This window comes from Trifolium pratense, linkage group LG4 (genome assembly GCF_020283565.1).
Source record: "Trifolium pratense cultivar HEN17-A07 linkage group LG4, ARS_RC_1.1, whole genome shotgun sequence".
In the NCBI taxonomy this organism is placed as follows: domain Eukaryota; kingdom Viridiplantae; phylum Streptophyta; class Magnoliopsida; order Fabales; family Fabaceae; genus Trifolium; species Trifolium pratense.
This window is the reverse complement of record NC_060062.1, coordinates 22,289,943-22,314,330: the sequence shown is the minus strand read 5'-3', so window position 1 is coordinate 22,314,330 and position 24,388 is coordinate 22,289,943. Positions and strand designations below refer to the sequence as shown.

General features: G+C 34.4%; 2 protein-coding genes and 1 pseudogene across 8 annotated transcripts; 2 read left to right on the top strand and 1 right to left on the bottom strand.

The window, feature by feature from the left end:
- Positions 1-967: 967 nt before the first annotated feature.
- LOC123924179 (protein FAM91A1-like) lies at positions 968-10,519 on the bottom strand. Of its 7 annotated transcripts, XM_045976971.1 has the most exons (12): positions 10,366-10,506; positions 9,988-10,147; positions 8,540-8,675; positions 8,055-8,151; positions 7,626-7,732; positions 6,569-6,691; positions 6,274-6,427; positions 5,154-5,214; positions 4,680-5,062; positions 2,033-3,668; positions 1,478-1,873; positions 1,041-1,377 (listed from the first exon to the last, which is right to left on the bottom strand). In XM_045976971.1, exons 2-11 carry the CDS (start codon positions 10,113-10,115, stop codon positions 1,627-1,629), a joined length of 3,072 nt encoding a protein of 1,023 aa, XP_045832927.1. In that variant the 5' UTR covers positions 10,116-10,147; positions 10,366-10,506; the 3' UTR covers positions 1,041-1,377; positions 1,478-1,626. The 7 variants fall into 7 exon arrangements, with proteins under 7 accessions (XP_045832928.1, XP_045832926.1, XP_045832927.1 ...); XM_045976972.1 differs by having other exon boundaries at positions 968-1,377; positions 8,558-8,675; positions 9,988-10,500; XM_045976970.1 differs by having other exon boundaries at positions 982-1,377; positions 9,988-10,500.
- A 5,324-nt stretch (positions 10,520-15,843) lies between these two features.
- LOC123923234 (putative phosphatidylglycerol/phosphatidylinositol transfer protein DDB_G0282179) lies at positions 15,844-18,418 on the top strand. Its single transcript, XM_045975918.1, has 4 exons — positions 15,844-15,995; positions 17,386-17,487; positions 17,601-17,764; positions 18,139-18,418. The coding sequence occupies exons 1-4, from the start codon at positions 15,884-15,886 to the stop codon at positions 18,244-18,246; spliced, it is 486 nt and encodes a 161-aa protein (XP_045831874.1). The 5' UTR covers positions 15,844-15,883; the 3' UTR covers positions 18,247-18,418.
- An 844-nt stretch (positions 18,419-19,262) lies between these two features.
- LOC123920074 lies at positions 19,263-23,334 on the top strand (annotated as a pseudogene).
- The last annotated feature ends 1,054 nt before the right edge of the window (positions 23,335-24,388 follow it).

Here is a 24,388-nt window from a genome sequence, read left to right as displayed (position 1 = left end):
ATCAAAATCCTGTTTAAGAATCTTGATTGTAAAAAGTCATTTAAAAAAAGTCATTTACAATCCCACAAAATCAATAAAATCTCACGAAATCTTTAAAATCTTCAGGATTTTGTTTTGCCAAAAAAGTCTTTTAAAATCTCAATCCAATACACCCCCCTAAGAATACCGATAGATTCATTCCGCCAGCTGTCATCATTGTTACTTGCTAAAGTAACAGAACTTTGTCTGCCGTTAAAAAAAAATAATAACGGAACTTTGTCTAAATTTGATAATAAAATAATATTACTTTTCTTTTGTTTTAAATAAATATGAGTAAAATATTAATATATAGAGTAAAGTGGTGGGAATTCATGAGTTTTTTTTTTTTTTTTGGTCAAGTAGCCTAGTGGCTAGAAAATCCACCTTAAAGGTGAATAAGTGGAGTGTCCCGGGATCGAACCCGGGCTCCTGCACATATAGTGCGATGTCCCTACCAACCGAGCTAAGCTCACGGGGACATTCATATGAGTTTTTAAGATTGCAATATTGGAATAAAAAATAAGTGAGTTGTTTTAAGATGATTTGATTTTTGGGACATACAAAATAATCTTAGGGTGGAGATCACCATTTGAGTTGCTCTAAGGTACCAAGCCTACACTATCAAGCCAATCCATGCAGATTTGATGTCAACCTTTTTTTTTTTTGGAAAAAACCGATATCCGACCTTAATACCGACTAAGTCGAGGAGAGCAATCTCACTATCCACTTGCAGGGATTTAATGTCAACTTCTTAGGTCATGCGACTTGATTATATTGGGTCGCATTAACATCAATTATTTGAATTTGTATCCAGATAGAAAAATTTATATTGGATCCAAATAGAAAAATTTACTGAAACTATCCTCATGTTTAAACAAAAAATATATCTAAAATCATATTGTATAGACTAAATCATATTTAAACAAAAAATAGATCTAAAATCATATGATTGTTCAAGAACAATTTTATTTTTTTTAACTTTTGGACATGCTCTAATTGACTATTCCTATGAGGTAAGTCGATACTAAATAGTTAAAATGCATTCTCAACCAAACAAATAACGTTCTCGAATTTTAGTCCTTGAATGCAGTTGACATTCACCACATTTGACTAATGTTTGTATGAACAAATGAAATTTGTCAAGAAAACAAAACTGATTCTTGTTACCAAAGCATTGTAGTTGATGAATTAACCTAGGGCACTATATGATTATACATGGCCAATAAGGAGATTCCAATGGCAAACTATCCTCAAGTATGTGACAGGAACAAATAAAATCACATATACATCGTTCAAAGACCATTACGAATTTCTTGTTTTCACAGCTCCGGCTGATGTGGATTCCTAATCCGGCAAAACCTGAAAATATAGAAGACTCATTAAATACTAATGCGTACAAAATCCATATAGGTGTCACCAAATTTGTAAAGCACAAGGACACCGGCGAAAAGAATTGAACCTTATATCCACTTTGAGCTCAAATATATGCACAACCATCTGCCTTGAAGATGCATACGAACCAGATAATTTCATTAACATTGGCAGGCAAGCATTGTCATTCACTTGTATCGGTGTTTTGAAGTGAAGTAATCTATAATGACTGCAGATCTATTTCATAGCTACAGATGCCGAGATAGCTGCTGCCTCCGTTATTAGGGAAATAGGTTGGCTAGCCTGGAGGCAGGCACCTATATCAAATGGAAGTAACTTTGAACCATCAAAGATAAGATTAACACCAGGAAGGATTGCTTCTTTACTATCATTTTCTTCTGCCTCAGTTTTCATTGTATCCGCTTGAGTTGCTTCTTTAACAGCCGCTGTGGCAGCTACATCACCTGCAGATAATGCGTATGATCTGCATGCACCATTCAATATAATACACTACCTGAGACTTGGGATAATTAGGAGATCAAAATTATGAGTCTTATTAAAAACTCTCCTGTTTCATGTTTGCTAATATGATGGTAATAAAATTTTATCTATTGAATCAATTAATAGAAGCCTGGCAACAAACCTAAGAACACTGCCATCAAAGCTCAACACTTCAGTTTGGCCACACTGCCGATTAGCAAGTTTTAACCTCTGATAGACACTTGATGCCCCTGAAATGGGACAAGAAGGATCTATAAGTGGACTCCACCTTCCACTAGAATGGTTCTTAATCTTTCCAAAAGACTCCTTCGCTTGCTTTTTCTGGTAAAGGAGCTTTGCAGTGAAACCTGTTGATTGGTACTCGGCACAAATGTCATACAACTTCTTCCTTAAACTTTGCATTGCATCATGGTGTTCAACAAATGAGCCAGATTGGAGCATCTCTGATGAAACTATCCTTCTACATATATTACTGCACAAGGTTGGACTAAATAGTGGGATCCCAAATTCCAAACTCAACGGAACCCATTCGTATTTCACTTCAGAAGATAACTGACCCGATTCTTTTCCAACATACAATCTCAATAGCCGAATATAACCAACTGTCTGCAGATCCATCTTGTCAGCCAAATTAGTCAACAGAGAATCCAGATTTGCATTTTCCTCATTACAAAGTCCTAACTCTTCTCCTACAGAGGCAATAGTCCCATCTGCGTTCTTTAAGGGCAATGGGATATCCAAAGTAGCCGCTTTTTCAGATTTATTAAGATCATCCTTATTGAGAGGCAGCACCAACACCGCAGAATGTTTAAGAAGTGAATTTAAACAATGCAAGAGTATACTTCCATTTACTAAACTTCCTTCAAATTTCCTTCCTAACCCTCCTATTGTGGTACTGTCCCAAGACCATATCATGGCTTTCTCACAACCAGCCAATGGAGCAGGAAGCAAGCGCATACACTGTCCCTTCATCAGAACAACAGACAGAGGCCCACTAGCTGCAGTTGAATATAATACCAATTTCATCCAAGGACTCATAGAAGAATATGTGGGAGGTCCAAAATGAACCGGACCTGTGGGTCTGGGAAGAATTGAGGAATGGGAATGTGGCACTATGGACACAAGTATATCATAGTCACGAAGAAACAAACGGTTAAGAGTTGCCGGTGCAAGAGAAGCCAAGCTTTCAGATCGGAGAATGTCTACACGATATTTCTTTTTCTTTTCCATTTCTGTTCCAACATCTGACCCTTCAACTTCTACTAGTTTATCATTGGTATGGAAATTTGTGTCTGACTCATCGACTTGCTGAATGTGATTGTGATTACTGTCATCTTCCGAAGTAATAGAAGGGACTTCATCACCCGTACTACTCGGAATAAGTTCTGAGTAAACAGGAGCCTCCTCTACTACATTCTTCTCTGATTCAACATTTTCTAAACCACCAGCATTTATGACAGCTTCGCTATCACTAGAGTTTCTGGATCTGTCAGACAAAGAGGTTTCAGGTTCAGCTATCACAGAACTTGACTTATCATTGCTTGAGGTAGTGGTACCCATTTTATCTATATCTACCTCTTCTTTTTTTTCAGCAGGTATTCCACCTGAATGAAGACATTCTAACACACAACGTAGACTATACGCATGATTTGCAAATTCCTGTAGTTCTCCCTCAAATGTTGTACTCTCCAGGGTGCTAAGATCCCTGCAAAGATCAGCAATGCTGGCATGACCCAATTTCCCCGCTTCATAGAGTGTAACGGCATGAGTTTTCAGGCCTGACAAAATTCAATAATTAGTACGATCTTGATCAAACATACAAACCAATCTCAATCAGAGGCACAATACTGAACCCTGACTATTCCAAGTCAAGCAGGGTAGACTCACTTAAGGGCAAATAGATCTGCTACTACCTATTTTTCCCAGTCACAAGAAGACTTCAGTGACACATTGTTCATTAGAAACCAAGCTCTTTACCACTTCAACTAACAGACATAGTAGACCGGCATTTTACTTTAGCAACTATGAAGTACAAAAAAAGAGAAGTGGGGGGAAATGAAAACCTATATAGATTTATTAGTCCAACACGTAGTTATTAGATTTATTAGTCCAAGACATACTTATTAAAGTTGAGTTTCTACCTTGATTTTTCTTGTCAGATACTTGCATTATATATTATACAATACATGCTCTAGCTGAGAGTCACACCATATCTCTCATTCCTGTCCTGAAATGGAATCACATGACTGATTTTCTATGCTATTGATGAGCAACATCACCGAAAAAAGTGAACAACAGCATGAGTTTCATTCAATTTTTCAAGAAACATGTAAAATTGTTGATATTTTGTGGATTACTTATTAAATTCTGCCAATCAATTCTACATATAGCCAGATTGCTATCAAATTGTTTTTTATACCCCAAAGCAAACAAGGAGGTGACCACTTCTAGAAGAAAAATTATTGTTGCACACACTTTGAAGTGTAGCAAAACATCAACCGGAAAATGTTGGCACTTAGAAGCCTGAAAACATTATCTTGCACTAAAAATTATTGGAACTAGAAGAATTAAATTTGAGAGCTAAAAACATCTGCATGGCACGTGACTGCCAACGATAGCTTACTCGTATACATCATCAATAAAAGGTCATGAGAAACCTTAATATGGACTAGTCACAAGTTTCTTTCGTCAGCACAAGCTGACTTAACAATAATATTTAAAAAAACATAATTTTGGGAGCTATACAAATGAATTTAAGCTTCAACAAAGGAGGAGCAAAAGATATAAACCTGGTGAAACTGATCCCATCATAAGATAGGATGTAATATTAGCATCAACTATGAAAGCAACGCGGGTAAAGGCAGAACGAGGACCACAGTTTCCTGAAGCTGAAACATCCCCTTGCTGAGTGGAGTCATTATCAATAAACATATTCTCAGAACCCTGGCTAGTAACAGAAGCATCTTCATCACTGACTGTACTTCTAGGAGACATTGGTGGTATACTTGAATTTCCAAGGATTGTTTCTGGATCAATAACTTTTGTTGCCCATCCCAAACGACACACGAAAGAAGCAGCAGCCTGTAATTGTGACAATTCAGCCTGTAGGGTTGTTGCCAACTCTCTAACAGTCGCATTTTCATTTGAGACTACAAAAACTGCATACAACAACCTGAAAGCAAAAGGTCCGTAATTATCAAGTATATGGAAACATATACTTTGAACAAAAATCATGTAAATACAGACTGAAAGAACTGCATTACTCTTCAATAGGATCTTCATAAGACTGCTCCCTGTTGGAAACAAAACCTTCAAGCCTGGAAACTGAGCCACCATAAATACAAATATTATTGAAATCACTTAAAGAGACAAAGCTTTTGAAAATGGTGTTTTACAGTTATATCTATATTTTCCTTTTCACATTTTTAATCTTTATGTATCCACTTATGATTTTGTAAACGAATAAAACCATGGGTAGTAACATCATGTTTGAGTCCCTTGACAAATTTAAATTGCTTTTCACAAGAACTGCAAGTGAAAGTGCACAATAAAAAATAGATTTAATAGTTATTATTTTTAATTTTAGTATGGGCCAGTGGTGACTGGCTGGCCCACTCTTATTTCTTGGAAAATAACAACTAAGAAGGTTCTTTCACAGAAATAACCATGAGAAGGTTCTTAGTAGAAGAGGGCCAATTTGTGCTTACTTTTAAGAATAAAGATCTGTATATGGACTGATATCTATTGGGCAACACTATATAGATCCTGTCGATCCCCTCCAACCAAATCTCAGTCGTTGGATTAATCTACAGCTGAGAGTGTTGATCACTTAGCCATTAGATTAATTTAACAGCTGAGATTTCACTGGAGAGACAGGAGTGGCTGAATCAGAGATCTAGCTGTGTGGGCAATAACTTCATTCTATCTTTATACTCAGCAGGTACCTGAACCCATTAACTGAATCCTAATTGAATAAAATATACTCCCTACGCATTCAATTACCTATTAGATTGTTTTGGATATTAATCAAACAAAATCATAAGTGGCAGTACCACAACTTCCATGTCTATTGAATATTTTTGGATATATTTCAATAATGGGTCGATGAATTCTTGTAAATGAAACTAATTTAGATATGTTTTGTTTAGTTCAATTGTTCTGCCATAAACAGAATTGTATTGTTTCAACTTTGTGGAACCAATACGGTCAATCCAGTTGGCCAGTTGCCTCCATATAGATCAAAACACAGCTGATTATACCCTACTTATATAAATTATGAAGCCTCGGGCAAAAATCAGGAATTGTTATACTTGTGAAAAAGAAGTTATCAAAGTTAAACCTATTCAATTAACATATATAGAACAAACCATATTCAGATTACACCTTTAAACCGGTCATCAGGATATAGAGGAACTTCAAAATAGATCAGTCCTCGTCTGCAAAGACCCCTTACGATATCAGGATCAAACATGGCAAATGAATTTGCTTCCTCCTTACAGATTTTGTCTACTGTTGCCGTTTCTTCATTCGATAGTTTCTATTAAAGATGAAAATAAATAGGCAACAAAGTAAGAGTAGATAATTGCTAGCATTTCTCCAAATGTTATTTCTCACTGCCAATGAACCATCAAATTAGTAAATCCTTCTCTATTTTATAAGGGTGAAAGACATACCCCACCTTAAATTCTTCCAAGTTAAAGTTCACAAAACAAACTCCCCACCAGGGTTCAATTGGAAAATCCACGGGTTGAGTAGGCAAAAGTTCTTTTGCTATAGACTTGTTCAGTTTCCACATTATTTTCTGGATATTCCCAAAAGAGCAATGACATGTGAGTTGAGAATAATAATAATAAGTTGCAAGTTTGCTTTGAGCATAAGGTACATTCAAGATTAGTTTAATATTTTATGCAAATTCAAATCATTTTCCAGAACCAGGGGAAGCAAAGTTTCTGAACTCATAAACTCATATAAGTGATGAACATATTCATTCAGAGACAATAAATATACAAATTGATAGGATGGTTCATCATGCTTTTTCTGAGTCTGGTCAAAGAATATAACTTAAAACATGAAAATAAGTCATCTTATATTACACTTCAAAGGTTTGTCCTTGTTTCACCAAATTCTACTTTTTTTATACTACTTCCTTATCAGGTTTCATATTCAACAAATGGTTGGAGAAGAAGAATAAGAAGAAATCACCTATATTCTCCCTAAGTAATGTCATAGAGGATATATAATGCGCATATGTCTGTCTTGCAAGGATCCTAACCCTAAACAATATATTTTCTTTCTACATAGTATAAAATCCACTAGAGAAGAGTATTTGATGAAGAAGGTAACCGTTAAGCCATTTTTGTTATGGCATCGATTTCAAGGGCTTATACAAAGGTTCATTGAATTTTCCTTTTTACCTATTGAATAGAAGCCTAGAAGGTACCGATCGTTAGTTGGTCTAGTGGTGATTGGCGCTGGACTTGGTAGGGAGGACCGCGATTCGATCCCCCGCAACTGCGATCGGGAGGGGGCTGGAACCACTTGATGCCAAAACTGACCCCCGAACCAGATTAGGCAGTCCAGTGGGCTGGATACTGGTTGTGAAAACCAAAAGAAGACCAGAAGGTAACATGGAATCAAGAAATGCTACAGATAAATATGCATACAATGGCATTAGATGCAATTCAAGTATTAAATATACTTTTATGTGTATCCTACAGGAAAATTCTATGCAGTACCTTAGATCTACACTTATTCATTATATCAATAAATTCATTTCTCCCAATTCCTGTAAGTCTTAAAGCATCTGCAGCACTAAAATTTGGGATGCTGTCATAAGGTTGTTCTGCAAATAATCAAAACAAGCAGGCAAATTTAAACGCCAGTTTCTACACAAACAAACATTTACTATTAGACATGTTTATTTACTTATAACAGATTAAGAAACAAGTGAAAAGGAAGGCAACTTTAGTATAATATTAAGTTAACCAATGATGAAATACATAAAGTCCAATAAATCATGCATATAATATCATTCTTTCCTCTTAAATCCTACTTGTGACACCCCCCGCAATATCATGCTATATGCAATAGAAGTTAGGCACAACCTTCATGCATGGAGTTAATTCAATTGGAATTCCAACAAGCGAGTAACATAGTTTAGTTACCATTTTTCATTACTTCAAAAATCATATCACAGTAATATCTGAAAGGTGATACTCTCATTACACGACAAACATAATCCGCCAGATGATAAGGAAATAGCTGCAAGTGACAACAAGGACATTAAATGCAGATGTCCTACAGCAAAAGCCAAAGATGAGAGAACTGGCAAAAATCCAAAAAGTACTGGTTATATCTGGAGTTGTTAAGTACTAAAATGAACAATTTTCTATCTCTTTTCTTTAAATAAAATCATAAGGTAATTTGAGCTAACTAGTTACCAAAATGTGATCTTAGAGCTAAAGAAACTAAGATATCTTATAATTACAACCCATACGATTTTTATTTTCGAAGCATAATATAAACTTCAATCCTCTCCACAAAATTATATCTTAGCTTTCTGATCACATAAGAACAAAGGCATATAAAGATTTGTAACACTATATTTGATATATAAGTTCAAATTTCAGGAGCAAACAGAGTACCAGACATTCTGTAAAGCACATACAGCTAGATTCTTCCGCAAGTAGCGCATCATATTGTCATAATACTCGCTTTCTTTACAAAATTTACTAGCAAAACAACTATTCCATTGAAGTCTCTTCTTTACGCAGTACTCAATTATCCTGCATAAAATACCCATGACCAGTAATAGAGAAGGCAGTATTAAAATTATGAATTTACCAACAAAAGAAAAAGATACATCATTCAAGAAATTGACACATGTTCTCTGAAATGAATGAAGTGTATCACCTTATGGAAACCTACTTAAAAGAAAAAAAAGAACACACGAGTGGAACACTGCAGAGATGCCAAACAGAAATTGTAATGCTTTCTCAAACTCAAGTTATGGGGGCTCTACAATCCATTACTTAGGCCTCAGCGGTTCTCGATTTATCATTGACTTTAATGATGTTGTTTTAATCGGTAAAAACTAAAGAGCTAAATATCAAATTTTACTCTTTCAATAGTCATAACTCGTAAGAGTACGTGTGTGGATATATAATTTAATTAAGAGCTTACGTATAACTGTTTCTATAATCAAAGATATGTTATGCCTGTGTGTGGATTTGAGTTTGCTTCATGTTTCTCACGTCTCAATGTGTTGTGACCGTAAGTTTTGTGAAGCTAAATTTTCAAGCTTCAGTGTAATCATGTGTTCGTTTCCTTCTGGGCGTGGTTACAAACAGGCACTAAACCATTTTCATAGAAGTTTTAAACTATTTTCATAAGTCATATTGTGAAACTTACAAGCTAAACCAGCACCAGCTTATAAACATGTCATAAGATGTTTGGATTGACATATTTGATTTTATCTACCGGTATAAGTTTTGTGAGACTGCTTGAGAGAACTTATAAAAACAGCTTATGGCATTCTTCATAAGCTTTTTTCAACTTACTTTTTATAAGTCAACCAAGATATCTTATGAAAACAGCTTATAGAATATACAAAAAGAAATTAATTTAATTTTATCTTGTGCTATAGAAATAGCTCATGTAAGCTTATACATAAGCGCTTATCATGATAAGCGCTTGTGCTATAAGCTGCAAACAAGATGTTTATCCAAACAGAGCCTCTGTGATTAACTGATTATTATTATTATTATTATTATTATTATTATTATTATTATTTTGTTTATTACTACTTGGTGATTATTATATTATTTACTTAGTTGTAATTAAATTGGCTAAGTACTAGTACATAGGGCCCATTTGGACTAGCTTATTTTTGAGCTTACTACAAATAGCTTATGCAAATAAATAAGCTTTTATATTAATTCATAAGTTCTCACCGGCAAAAATTGTATCTTAGGCCATGATTTCATAAAATAGCTTACAAACTTATAAATAATACATAAAAGCTTATTACTAATTACACTAACCATAACAAGAAGAGATACACTAATTAGAGTGAAAAAAGGAAATAATTTATGTTACCTTGCAGTCCATTCTTCCTTGGTAGGAACCGTTGGATGAAGTCGTCTAGGAAGATTCTCCCATTGGCATTCTTCCTTAATCGCTTTTTCCAACAACAGTTCCTCAGTCGTCACCGGAGCACGCTTCATTTTCCACTACTCATTCAGCAACACCACAGTTTCTGCAAAAACAAAACAAAAAGAAACCGCGATTAATCGACGTTTCGATTGAAATTACCTTATACGATCGGCGATAGATGAATCTCGAAATTCAGAAACGGAAATTAAAGGATTGAATTGAAGCGAATGGATTGGATGAGATCGGAGACGTGTGATTAACGTTGAAATTGAAGCGATGATGTGTGAGTGAGAATGTGGATGAAAGAACGAACGAACGAACCAGATGTGTGGTGAGAGTGTTGGATTTAGCTTCATGGTTTGGAAATTGGAATGAAATCTGAAGATTGAACAATGAAGACGCATACACATAGAGTTTCTTCTTCTTTCTTTGTAAGAGATCGATCTCAATTCAACAAAAAACTTCTAGTTGCATTGCATGGCATTTTTGGGTGAATTCGTTAATTAATTAGATTACCTTAAAAAAAAAATATATACAATAAAACAAATAAAAAAAAATTCATTCAACTTAATTCATTTTCAGAATTTTTAAATTTCCAAATTTGGGTATTTACTTTTTATATGGTGGACATATCCTTAAAAAAAATAATTAATTGAAAAAATAATTTCTACTGTACATTGACAAATTAAAAAGTTTGGTTATATTTGTTTTCTTAACAAAAAAGTAAATGATCATTTATCCTATGCAAAATAAGTAAATCTTTGTTTATTCTCCTATGCAGATTTTTTTTTTATTTACCCCCTGCAAAAAATAGATTCCTTCATTTTGCCCACTAGGTGGGACATGTGACTGTGCAAATCTGCTGACATGACTTGTACAAGCAGAAAAAATTATTTATATTTATTTATTAAATTCCACGTAAGATAATATTTTTTCCTACAAAATAAAATAACAAATTTTCTTATTTTTTTCACATTTTTTTTTTAAAATTTCCTACAATTTTTTTTTTCTTTCCTACAAACGAATTTAAAAAAATTTCCAACAAAAAAAAATTGCTCCCGAAATAAAGATTTACTCCGAAATAAAGTTTATTACCAACTGCTCGTGATGAATCATCACTACCACCTGCTCCACCTTCTTCTCCGAACTCTGAAACCTTCTCTGAAACTTTCACCACCGCTCCTAACTATGATACTGAAATAAATCAACAACAAAATGTTTCAAAACCTTCAGTTGAAATAGGTAACACCGAGAAAATTATTGCAGAAACCATTATGAAGTTATCCCAGGATGATATTTCTAAATCAACTCCACAACCTTCAAACCCTATTCCAAAACCTACCATTGTTTACATAAAATTCAAGTCAAAATCAACCAACACTTCTCAAGTAAGAAGGTCAGCATGACTTGGTGGTGGAACCAAAAGACCAGTCATTAACAACACCATTTATGTAGTCAATGATAGTGACTCTGAGGACATTGAAACTACATCTCCTACTCGTCACACCATACCCTTGTCCCAAATTATTGAACCTTCCAAATCTGCTCAAACCACCAAATCAGCACCTGTCAAAACCAGAACTCCAAACAAAGCTTTCATTGCTCACTTGGAAAAATATATTGCTGATAAAGGAAAATCATCAAGCTCCGAGGAAGAAGAAGCAGCAAAAAAACACAGATGAAGATGGAAGAAAAGGAAAATCTCCAGAAACTGAAGAACCAACCCTGACTCAAATGTTGCCCAAAAACCAAATTCGAGGAAACCCGCAGTTGACACATTGTCACCCATTTTCGACCATTAGAGTACATAGATTGATCGGATCTAAGATTGCATGATCACAAATTAGACAAGTGGGTTGCAAATAAGAAGAGTAGAAGTTTTATTGTTTAGATTCATTGAAAATCTAATGTATCTGGTCCATATTAGATGAGTAAATACATTAGATTCTTAATGAATCTAAAAAGTAAAATCTCTCTAATATCAAGGATCGGATGTCAATTAGATGAAAGTGAGTCAACAACAATGTTATGTGTGAAGAGTGCAAAAAGTGAAGTTCAACCATAAAGTTTAAATTTACGGTCAAGAAACAATAATAAGAATGTTAAGAGTCCCACATCTGAGAGTGGCTTTCCAATGGCTGCAAGTTTGTCACAAATATCTTTGAATTTTCTTATGTACTCATCTAGGGTCAAGTTCCCTTTTGATAAGCCATACAAATTATTTTTGAGTTGAGCCTCACTATCTTCACTATTTGGCAGCAGTTGATCGTTGATTGTACTCCAAATTGAATAAGCTGTATCTCCACCATAGATCAAACTAAGAGTTTCTTCCTTCATATTACTAAGGAGCCATGATGTGAGTAATCCATCATTGAACACCCATTGCTCTTTGTCAGGGTTGTTTGATTTCTTTCCGGATGAATCAGTGATTTCATCAACCGGTTTTTCAGAGCTTGTGATGTGATGCTCAAGGTGAAGGCCTCGAATCAATGGTAGGATTTGCGATTTCCATAGCAAGAAATTTGTGGTGGATAGTTTGATTGAGACTAAGTTGGAGCATTGGTGAAATGATAAAATGGTGAGTTTAGGTTCTTCTGATACCATAATGAAAATAAAGGGTATTGGAATTAAAGATTATATTATTCAAAGTAGCAATAATTGTTGAATGCTACTATACGTGTTCTATTTTGTTCATTCACATGTGTACATATTACATATGAAAATATATAGGCCTATGGAGCCTAACCTGCAAGGCTGCAACGGTAACAATAATATATACATGGAAATACCATTAAGTAGTTTTATTATGGCTATTATCTTTGTTTGACTGAACCAACGGTAATGATGATATTAGGAAATATCATTAAGTGATTTTATGAGTATTATTTGGTTTAACTCCATGTATTAAAGCAATGCATTCACACAAATTGATTTCCAATGGTTTGTTTGATTGGTCTTTATTTGAGCCATTAACTATGGAATCTTCATGATTCTTTACATCCCCCTTCAAGGTTGGCAGAGAGTGTAGATGAACGCCAAGCTTGTATCGAAAAGTGGCAAAAGGAGCTTTACCCAATGCTTTGGTAAAAACATCTGCAATTTGTTGAGTTGTAGGCAAGTATTGAAGTTGAAGATGGCCATTGGTAACTTTTTCTCGGATAAAATGATAGTCAATCTCAATATGTTTGGTTCGAAATGGATCTTTCGTACAAAAATGAAAGAAGACGGCACTATAAACAGGTTTAAAGCTCGACTCGTAGCCAAAGGATATACACAAATTCCTGGCCTTGATTTTGGGGAAACTTTCAGCCCAGTTGTCAAAGCTCCAACAATACGGGTTGTTCTCTCTTTAGCTTTACGTTTCAAATGGCCTCTCAAACAATTAGATGTGAAGAATGCTTTTTTAAATGGAACTCTCAACGAACGTGTCTACATGGAACAACCTCCAGGCTTTGTACATTCGCAATATCCTAATCATGTTTGCCTTCTTCATAAATCCCTTTATGGTCTCAAACAAGCACCCCGTGCTTGGTTTGAAAAATTAGCACAGTTTAGAGGGGGTGTGTTAAGAGTTGAATTAGGTGAAGAGGGGTCAGTTAGATCCAAGACCAACAGTTTAGAGGTAATGTTTGATGATTCTTTGGGTGCTAAGGTGTCATCTCTTTTTCCTGAAAACCATTCATCAGAGTTAGGAAATGTAGTAATGGATGAATCATAAGATTGTGAGTGTGTGGAATTTGTATGATGTAAATAAGGAAAATAATTTTCATTAAAAACTACATGGCGTGAAATGTAAACACGGTGAGTTTGTGAATCAAGACAGCGATATCCTTTATGAAGTGGGCTATATCCTAAAAAGACACAAGAAACAGTTTTTCTAGAAAACTTGTGCAATCCAGGTGTCTTTAAGTATGGAAAACATTGACAACCAAAAATTCTAAGCCCAGAATAATCGGGATGTTTGCCAAAAAGTTTAAAGTATGGAGTGTCCTTACCAATAGATGATAGAGGTAGTCGATTAATAAGATAAACAGAAGTCAAGAAAGCATCAACCCAAAATTTTAAGGGAATATTTGCATGAAAAAGTAAAGTTAACCCCGTTTCAACAATGTGTCGATGTTTTCGTTCAGCAAGACCATTTTGTTCTGGTGTGTAAGGACACGACAACTGTTGAGCAATACCACTATAAGCCAAATGATTCATAAACTCATTTGAGGTGAATTCACCACCACCATCACTTTGAAATATTTTGATCTTCCTGTCAAAATGTTTCTCAACAAAAGCTTGAAATTTAAGAAAGCATGCATAAAAATCATATTTATTTCTTAAAGGATATAACCATGTGTATCGAGTAAAATCATCAACAAAAATTACATAATATTGAAACTTTTGAGAGGAAATAGTGGGAGCCGGTCCCCATAAATCACTGTGAATTTTTTCTAAAGGAAAATGTGAAGTTGAATTAGATTTATTGAACGAAAGTTTACAACGTTTTCCAAATTGACAACTAGAACATAAAGTATTTTTTGTTAACCAATTTGAAACATTGATGACTTGCTTATTTTCTAAAGTTTGCAAGAATTTAAAATTTGGATGTCCTAAACGTGCGTGCCAAATCTCAGGAGATGCTTCCTTAATAGTGGAAAGAGCTTCAAAAGTTTCCCCCTTTAGTGCATAAAGGTTGCCTTGTGGTAGAACAAATCACATTGCCACTAAGTGCTTTTATAGGTATGACTACAGCAATGTAGAAGAAAAGGCCCAAGAAGCATTAGCATCATTGTACTTGAATGATGATAATGATCAAGATTTCTATGTTGACTCTGGAGCAACCACCCATATGACAAACACCGGAGGTAACTTACAAAATCTTAAACCTTATTTTGGCATTGACAAAGTTTTTGTCGGAAATGGGCAAGCTTTACCTATCACCCATAAAGGTAAAATTTTTGTTAAGAGTCCCACATCGGTTGAGAGATGGTCTGACTAAGTGTTTATATACTAGAGGCAATCCTCACCTTACAAGCCGGTTTTGTGAGGATGAGTTAGGCCCAATACTCATTTCTAAGATGGTATCAGAGCCGCTCCACGATCCGTTGGGCCACCTGTTATCAGGTTTCCGCTATCGGGCCACCTACCGTTTATATCCACGCACCAAGCCCAATAGTGCTGGGCGTGAGGGGGTGTGTTAAGAGTCCCACATCGATTGAGAGATGGTCTGACTAAGTGTTTATATACTAGAGGCAATCCTCACCTTACAAGCCGGTTTTGTGAGGATGAGTTAGGTCCAATACTCATTTCTAAGAAAAAAGAGAACAAAAAAACTAGAGCATGGAATAAGGAGAGATTGAGATTTGAGAAGTGACCTATGATTTTTTTTATGCAAAATTACATATTTAGTTTCTTAAATTAATTTCAATTAAACAATTTATTTTTTTACGTCATTTATGTCCTTCACCAGTTTGTATATAATTTTTCAAATTTCAAATATGATTTTCTTTTACAACATAAAAAATATCTATGATCGAAAATGAACAAAGAAAGAAAACAATAATTTGAAAGTTTAAAATTCACATCAAAATATAAAGAACTTAAATATTACTTAAAATTAAATCAAAAGACAAAATTGTAATATTTTGCCTCATGAAGTAGTGTAATTGCATACTGCAATCAGCACCATTTTCAAAAAAATATTTATATAGTAACCATATGTTCCACGCGTGAATATTATATTATTTGATTATTTAACTCTTACTTGATTTATATGTATTTATATTAACTACTATTAACTAACGGCAAAGTATCATTTTAGAGAGACTCTGTAGCAGATTAACATATAGCAATGGCAGTTCACTCTTCTTCAAAGCTCAACCTCATTCTGTGCTTATCATCAACTCTTTTGCTACTTTCTTCTTCACATTCTCAAGCTGAATCTCAGTCTCTTCAATACTGTGGTAATTCAACTACCTTTACTCTTTGTTTTATTTCATCATGATTTTGTTTTAACCTTCATAAAATTGGTTAGTTATATTATATAGAATATCCAGTGTTTGTGAGCTTCATATTTGAGGTTAATTTGTAACTTTGCAATTATCATAAGATGGATTCAAATGCTGTTTTTGGCATTTATAAGTTATGATAAAAATGGTAGAATCTGTTATTGTAGTGACTAGAGACAATAATAGTAGACCTAAAACATAGGACCAGGGGGTCAAAGGTTGTTTTGTCACATACTCACATGTGATTTTGAAGTTGATTCATTTAAATTTTTGCTGGCTTGCTTAATTAGAAAGTGGAGGTGGGGTTTCTTTGTAATTTTTCATTTTAAATTATTTTATTTATTATTTGTATTTTTTTTTGGGTATATATGTTAGTGTTAGAACAACAACTGGTTTCAAAGGAGTAAATAAATTATAATCACGAACAATAGACAAACAAAGTTCGGCCAATTGTGCTTACGTCTCCTGCTACCGAGCAGTTGTAGTTATGTTTTATTTTGATAGTGAAAGGATTAGGACTTACATTGTTACAACTAATATTTAAATCCTCCGATCCATATTACAACATTACCTCCAAACGATCTCACTTTCTCCGCTTGTTCGTCTCTGCCCACTTGTCAGTACCTATGAGCCATACCGAACAGTTAATAATGTGTGGTAGTTCTAGAATGAGTCACACATTGCAGAGAGACCTTAACAACTGCTAAATGATATGGATCACCAGGAGAACTTAACACCACGTCTCCACCAAAACTCTTAAGGCATTAGATATATAACTCACCTCTTTTATATATTCAACATTTAACTAATTCATAGTTGATGTGAGACTAACCACTCGCACTTGAACCAAACACCTAATAAGTGGGATTTATAGGTCTAGTGCATGTTTTCATCTAATGAACTGGTATGTTGGGATAAGCTTTCCTTTCGGGTTTATCTGGCTTTCAATGAGAGGCCGACATCACAGAAAGATACTAATGGAGGGTTCAATCAAACAGGTGTAGGGTTCTGACAGGGAAGTTTAGTAAGGTGTCACCCGGTGAAGTATTGTAGAGTGCTTTTCCATCTATTGAGCTAGTCTTTTGAGATGTGTTGTTATTTTGAACTTATGTTTTAACTATGAAATATTTTAGTGGATTTTTTACTTTCATAATAAAGCTCTAAAATGCTGAGTTTTCAATGTAAAGTCTTAAGCTATACATATGGACTTTGGTACTTGTGTAATGTGATGTGTGAGCTTTGGTGTTGGCACCAACATCTAGTTAACTTGTTGGATTATATTTCCTTATTTATTATTATGTTTGTTAAACTATTTGTCTATTGATTTGAGTTTTGTGATATGCAGAAAAGAGTGCAAAGTATGCAGTGCAGATCAGCAATGTAGAAATATTACCTGATCCTGTCGTCAGAGGAGAGCCATTCACCTTCAAAATCAAAGCTCATACTGGTCTTACTTCTTATCCTCTTTGTATTCTTTTCATGAACCAAAAAGTGGCCATGTAATTTTTTCCTGTTGTACACTATCATTAGTAATTATTGGAAATGATATCTACGATGCAGGTAAGCCAATTCTTAGTGGTGATTTAATATATGAAATTTCATTTCCTGGGATAGAAGAACCTGCTATATTTCACCATGCTCTCAGTGAGGAAACACCACTTCCCGTCGCTCCAGGCCACTTTTTGCTCACTCATACTGAATTATTGCCTGCATACACCCCGCCGGTTAGTATCATTACACATTTATGAATAGATTCAGTATGTCATTATTGGACATTTGCACTAATAATTTCTCTTTAGGTTCTTAGCTTTAAATTGTGAAATTGATGTCAGTTACTAGGAAGTAGTGTAGTGATACTGGCCAAAATGTTACATTATTTGTGATTAAGTGTTAAGTCGTGGTTTTATCTTTATGTGTAAGCTGTTACAGCAAATATTTTGTTGAACTAAACTCTTATCTAATTCCTTATTAGTTATTAGTACTCAATTACTTGATCAACTTAATATCTAATTCCTTTTTGGTCTTCAACAATTTGTGGTATAATATGGATTTTCTGTTTAAATAAACTAACTTGTTGAGTTCTTTTCTTAATCTGCAGGGTACATATAATGTGAAGCTGACATTTAAGGATCAGAGCGAGAATAGGTTAACTTGCATTGTCTTTCCCTTCACCATCGGTGCTAAATCTTCAGTATCTGCTATTTAACTGTCTAGGACAAATCTGAACTTAGATGTAACTTCAGATTTGTGTATTGTTTAGTTTTGGTCCCATATGTGAACGTGAACTAGCGATGTGCCATGCTACGGGCGATGACATGACTGAAATGTTCGTTTATTTATAATAATAAATAAGTTGCTCGAGGCGAATTTAACTGTCACATTTCACCTCTGCTATCGTATTTTATCTGTTCTACGACCTGTTCATGTTAATTTTTTTTTCCAAGTTTTGACTAGGGATAGATGCAGAACAGAGTGCTCTGTTTTCGTGGAAATTTTAAAAGACTCATTTTCATATGATTTTTGGAACATTAGGAAGACTCTCAGCGACTTGACTTGCGTGGTAATGAAGACATTTCAACAATTCTTCATAATCTGTCTGGTTGTGCTAGATATTTGTCGCCGAAAACTTCACGCCACAATAATTTAACGTGAAAAACTCTAAAACCAGAGAAAAATTATAATCTTTGTTTAATGACAACCATAAAAATTATAATCTTTGTCTCTTTATTTTTCTCTGAACTAAAATTTTCTTTTTATTTCTCCAAGAGACTAATTTGAGTATCACATATTTCCTCATAGGCTAAAATGAATCTTTCACTTTTATATTTAATTTTAAAATGTCAAATTATGTGTCACTCATTACAGAGAGAGAATTACAGTTATACCATAATTACAAAAAATTGTCTCTAGTCCACTTTTTTCTCTTTTTAAAACTAAAACCAAAAAAAATTAAAATGCAAAATTGTTCTGAACTGTTTTTCCCCCAAAACCAGAAACAAGTTTGCAAAACTATTATTATAAATATAAGTGTACCATGTATCCAAAAAAAAATAAAAAATAAAAAATATAAGTGTACCAGAATATTTAAAAAATGAAAAAATGTTCGTTTGCGTTTTTTACACATTATTATCTAAATGAGAAAAATTGGCACCACATATATTCCACATTACTCATATAGTCAAGTCTTTCCATTTTGTCTTACTCAAGCTAGTTATGTCTTCCTCCTATTAGTTTTTCGTTTCTGAATGTGAGAAGTAATAATAATTTGAGTTTTTATTACTTTGGCAGAGAGAAACGATATGAAAATAATGATGAGTAGTGTTTCACGTATTCTCAAGTTAATATTTGTTTTGTTGCAGTTCAACCTTCTTTTCTCCAACAATTCTGGAGCTGTTGCTGATGCAAAACATGTTGCTTCTCTTTCTGGTGGTTGCATAGAGAACGAGATGCATGCTCTCCTTGAGTTGAAGGCAAGCATGGTGTTGGATGACACTTATCTTTTGCCTACTTGGGACAGTAAGAGTCATGGTTGCTGTGCATGGGAAGGAATCGTCTGTAGCAATCAAACTGGACATGTTGAAATGCTTGATCTAAATGGCTATCAGTTTGGTCGTTTTCCAGGCGAGATCAACCCATCATTGATGGAGTTGCAGCATTTAAAGTATTTGAACCTCAGGTGGAATTATTTTTCAAACAGTATTTTCCCAGATTTTTTTGGTTCTCTAAGCAACTTGAGATACCTTGACCTCCAATCTTCATTTAACGGGGGTAAAATTCCAAATGATCTTGCTCGTCTTTCACACTTGCAATATCTTGATCTTTCATCGAATGAACTCAAGGGTCAATCCCTCATCAACTTGGAAATCTCTCTCATTTGCAGTACCTTGATCTTAGTGACAACAATCTGGGTGGAACCATTCCTCATCAACTTGGAAGCCTTTCAAATTTACAGGAGCTTTATCTTGGATGGAATCATCAACTCGAAGTTGATAACATGAATAATGATGTTGGAGGTGAGTGGCTTTCTAATCTCACTCTTTTAACCCATCTTGACTTGAGTGACATACCCAATCTCAATTCTTCTCATGTATGGCTGCAAATGATTGCTAAGCTTCCAAAAATACAAGAATTGAAGCTATCTCAATGTGATCTTTCTGATCTTTACCTTCATTCTCTGTCCCCTTCACTATTGAATTTTTCTACTTCTCTTACAATCCTTGATCTTTCGTGGAATACCTTCTCATCATCCAAAATATTTGAATGGGTTTTTAATTCCACCTCCAACTTAACTGAGCTTGATCTTAGCTATAACATCTTCAAAGGCACCATTACATATAATTTTGATAACATCAGAAATCCTCTTGAAAGACTTGACTTGTCTGGTAATGAACTACATGGTGGAATTCTAGAATCCATTAGAGACATATGTACCTTACAGTCATTGAACCTTAATTATAACAATTTGAATGAAGAAATTTCAACAATTCTTCTCAAATTGTCTGGTTGTGCTAGATACTCACTGAAAGAGTTAAGTTTAACAGATAACAAAATTACTGGCACATTTCCAGACCTTTCAATATTCACATCACTAATAACAATTGACCTCTCAAGTAATCTGTTAAGTGGGAAGGTGCTAGATGGTGTCAGATTTCTTCCATCTACATTGGAGTCTTTGAGATTTCAATTCAACTCTTTGGAAGGTGGAATTCCATATTCATTTGGTAACCTATGTTCATTAAAGTCACTAGACCTGTCAAACAACAAGTTGAGTGAAGATCTTTCAGTGATACTTCATAATATGTCTGTTGGGTGTGTCAAGTACTCGTTGCAAAATTTGAACTTGGATGCAAATCAAATTACAGGTACGATACCTAACATGTCAGGGTTCTCATCTTTAAAAATCTTGGTCCTATCTGACAACCTATTAAATGGGAGCATACTAAAAAATTCTACATTCCCCTATAAATTAGAGGCTTTGTATTTGGATTCCAATAATATGAAAGGTGTGATTAGTGACTCTCATTTTGACAACATGTTCATGTTAATGTATTTAGACTTGAGTTACAATTCTTTGGCTCTGAAATTCAGTGAAAATTGGCTTCCTCCTTTTCAATTGTCTACCATATATTTAAGTTCTTGTATTTTAGGGCCTAGTTTTCCAAAATGGCTGCATAGTCAAAAACATCTTCAAGAGGTGGACATTTCTAATTCTGGAATCTCAGATGTAGTTCCAATGTGGTTTTGGAATCAAGCAACATTTACAACTTTGGTGAATATATCATACAATAATATCATTGGCACAATTCCAAATTTGCCCATAAGATTTTCTGAAGGTTGTCGAGTAAATCTAGATTCAAATCAGTTTGAAGGTTCAATCCCTCCATTTTTTCAAAGTGCAAGCTATTTAGGGTTGTCTAAAAACAAATTTTCAGAAATTCGTTTGTTGTTATGTACAAACACTACAATTAATAACATTCTCCTATTGGATCTATCAAAGAATCAATTATCCACGCAGCTCCCTGATTGTTGGAGTCATTTTAAAGAATTGACATTTCTAGATTTGAGTGACAATACTTTGTTTGGTGAAGTTCCATCCTCAATGGGATCATTATCTGAACTTAAGGTATTAATATTGCGCAACAATAGCTTATCAGGGAAGTTGCCCATCTCCTTGAGAAATTGCACTAACCTGGTCATGCTAGATCTTGGAGATAATGGATTATCTGGACCAATACCGTATTGGTTAGGACAACAATTGCAAATGTTAAGCTTACGAAAGAACCAATTCTATGGAAGTCTTCCACATAGTCTTTGTTACTTAATAAACATTCAGTTGTTGGATCTCTCAGAAAACAGTCTATCGGGACAATTATTCAAATGCTTGAAGAATTTTTTCGCAATGTCTCACAACTCAACTAGTACAATAGACTCTGATTTAAATTATCGAGATGGAGCTAGAGCTCTCATTGTTGGCTACTTTGATTTGATTGCAATGTTGATGTGGAAAGGTGCAGAACGACAATTCATGAATAATAAGCTCATTTTGAGGAGCATTGATTTTTCAAGCAATCAATTGACAGGAAACATTCCAAAAGAAATAGGAAACTTGATAGCTTTGGTGTCATTGAATTTATCCAACAACTATTTGAGTGGAGAAATCACTTCAAAAATTGGAAGGTTAACATCACTTGAATTTCTTGACTTGTCAGGAAACCATTTCTATGGTTTAATTCCTCCTTCTCTAGCTCAAATTGATCGCTTGTCCATGTTGAATCTATCGGATAACAACCTGTCTGGAAGAATTCCAATTGGAACGCAGTTGCAGAGTTTCGATGCGTCAAGTTATGAAGGGAATGCTGATCTTTGTGGAAAACCACTTGACAAAATATGTCCAGGAGATGAAGAAGTTGCACATCAGAAACCAGAAACACATGAAGAGAGTAGTCATGAGGATAAAAAGGCCCTTTATTTGAGTTTGGCACTGGGATTTATCACAGGATTTTGGGGACTTTGGGGATCATTGTTTCTTAGCCGGAATTGGAGACATAAATATGTCTTATTCTTGAACAACATAATTGACACAATGTATGTGTTTATAGTGCTGAATGCAACTAAATTTCAAGTGTGTCTTAGAGGTTTGCAGGTAACCTTTTCTATTCTCTCTTTCACTCTTTCCTTTATATATTGTAGTTAGAAGTTTAACCACTTAAATAATTCATGACTATATCACAAATATATATAGATCGAGTTGTTAAATATGTGATACATTAATTAGGCCTACAAGCCAATATCATGATCTGAAATTGTTTTATAGTTTTCTTTGTTAAATCAGTTAAGCTTGAGCTTACAACAAAATTGTATACCCTCTTTGTAATATTTTGTTTCTAACCAAAACACTTGTGTACAATTCCATACATTGTATACACTATGAATAGATATATATTGTTTTCATATTGCTTTCAAACTCAATCATATTCACTCAAACCCAAGCATCTCCAATTGTACCATCTCTAACGACTTTGTACTTTTCACAGGAAAAGTTTGTCTAAGCATCTACAATTGAACCATTTGCACCTTTGTTGAAGAAAAGTAGCAGAACTAGTAGCTTCTCTGATCACATAGAAATAAAGGAGTTCAAAGTTTTGTTATATATCAATAATTTAAATAATCAATTTGGGAAGCGTATTTGCTGTGATATTAATATTTTTATTCTGTAAAATTACATTTATGTAATGATGCTACTCTTAGTCTTGCTTCACTTTTCTAGTATGATGTATGAATTTTATTTTTCTCCTGTGTTATTTGAGATCATAACACACTTTTCTAGTATAGTTGTATGAATTTTATTTGAAGAATAAGTAGAATTGGAAGTTTCCCAATACTGGATTGGAGAAAATGGTTGAGAAACAAAAAATGATGTTTCCCAATACTCAAATGTAATTTTTGAATATTGGTTGAATGGTTTGTCACAAGGAATCCATTTTTGTAGAGGGTACATGTCTACATGACATTGACGTGTTCAAATATGCTCGAAAACTATAACATTCTTGATATGGACCGTTGAACCAAAATCAGCCTCAACCCACTTCGGATACAAGATTAAGTCTCCCGCAATGAATTGCATGAAATACTTCTCCTTTCAGGAACGACTCTCACTTCACCGGTTGATCTACTTGCCAGTCCCATCGTAACTTGCTACATGTCTTCCAATACCATCTTGAAATTTCAAGTTGAGCTGGTTTTGCAGGTGAAGCATTTCTTCCAAGGATTTCTTCATCCTCATTGCTTTTATACAACGCCCTTTGTATCGATGAGTTACACAACTTTTGTTGAGAAATTCAAAGACGTCATAAGAAAACCAACACATTTACCTCATCATCAATTCTCATAAACATAACCTTTTGGGATCTGGATTCACCACAATCATGGAAAAACAAAAGGTCACACAATCAAGATATCTCAGACGTTGGATAAAGATTAAACCACTCGAATTTTAACTTCACCAAATCAGCTTTTAATTAACTAGGATATGAACTATCTGATCTTTATTAAATAATCGATATTTGCAATTACGTAACTATATAGTCACTGCAGTCAATAAAGTTGTATTATTTTTTTTTTCCAGGTTCTGAACTTTTCCCCTGTTATAAAACAGGTCAGGAATATACTTTTACACGCTTCTTTCAAACAGATAATCTATAATTTTCATCATGTTATGAATTTTACGTGGTTCATGACATACAATATAGGCATAGGTTTCCGTTTCTATTTCCTCCTTTTCTTTTTATCTTTGTGAGAGAGTTCGAGTTGCGTAGGAATGTCTTTATCTAGGACATCAGATAGGTTTG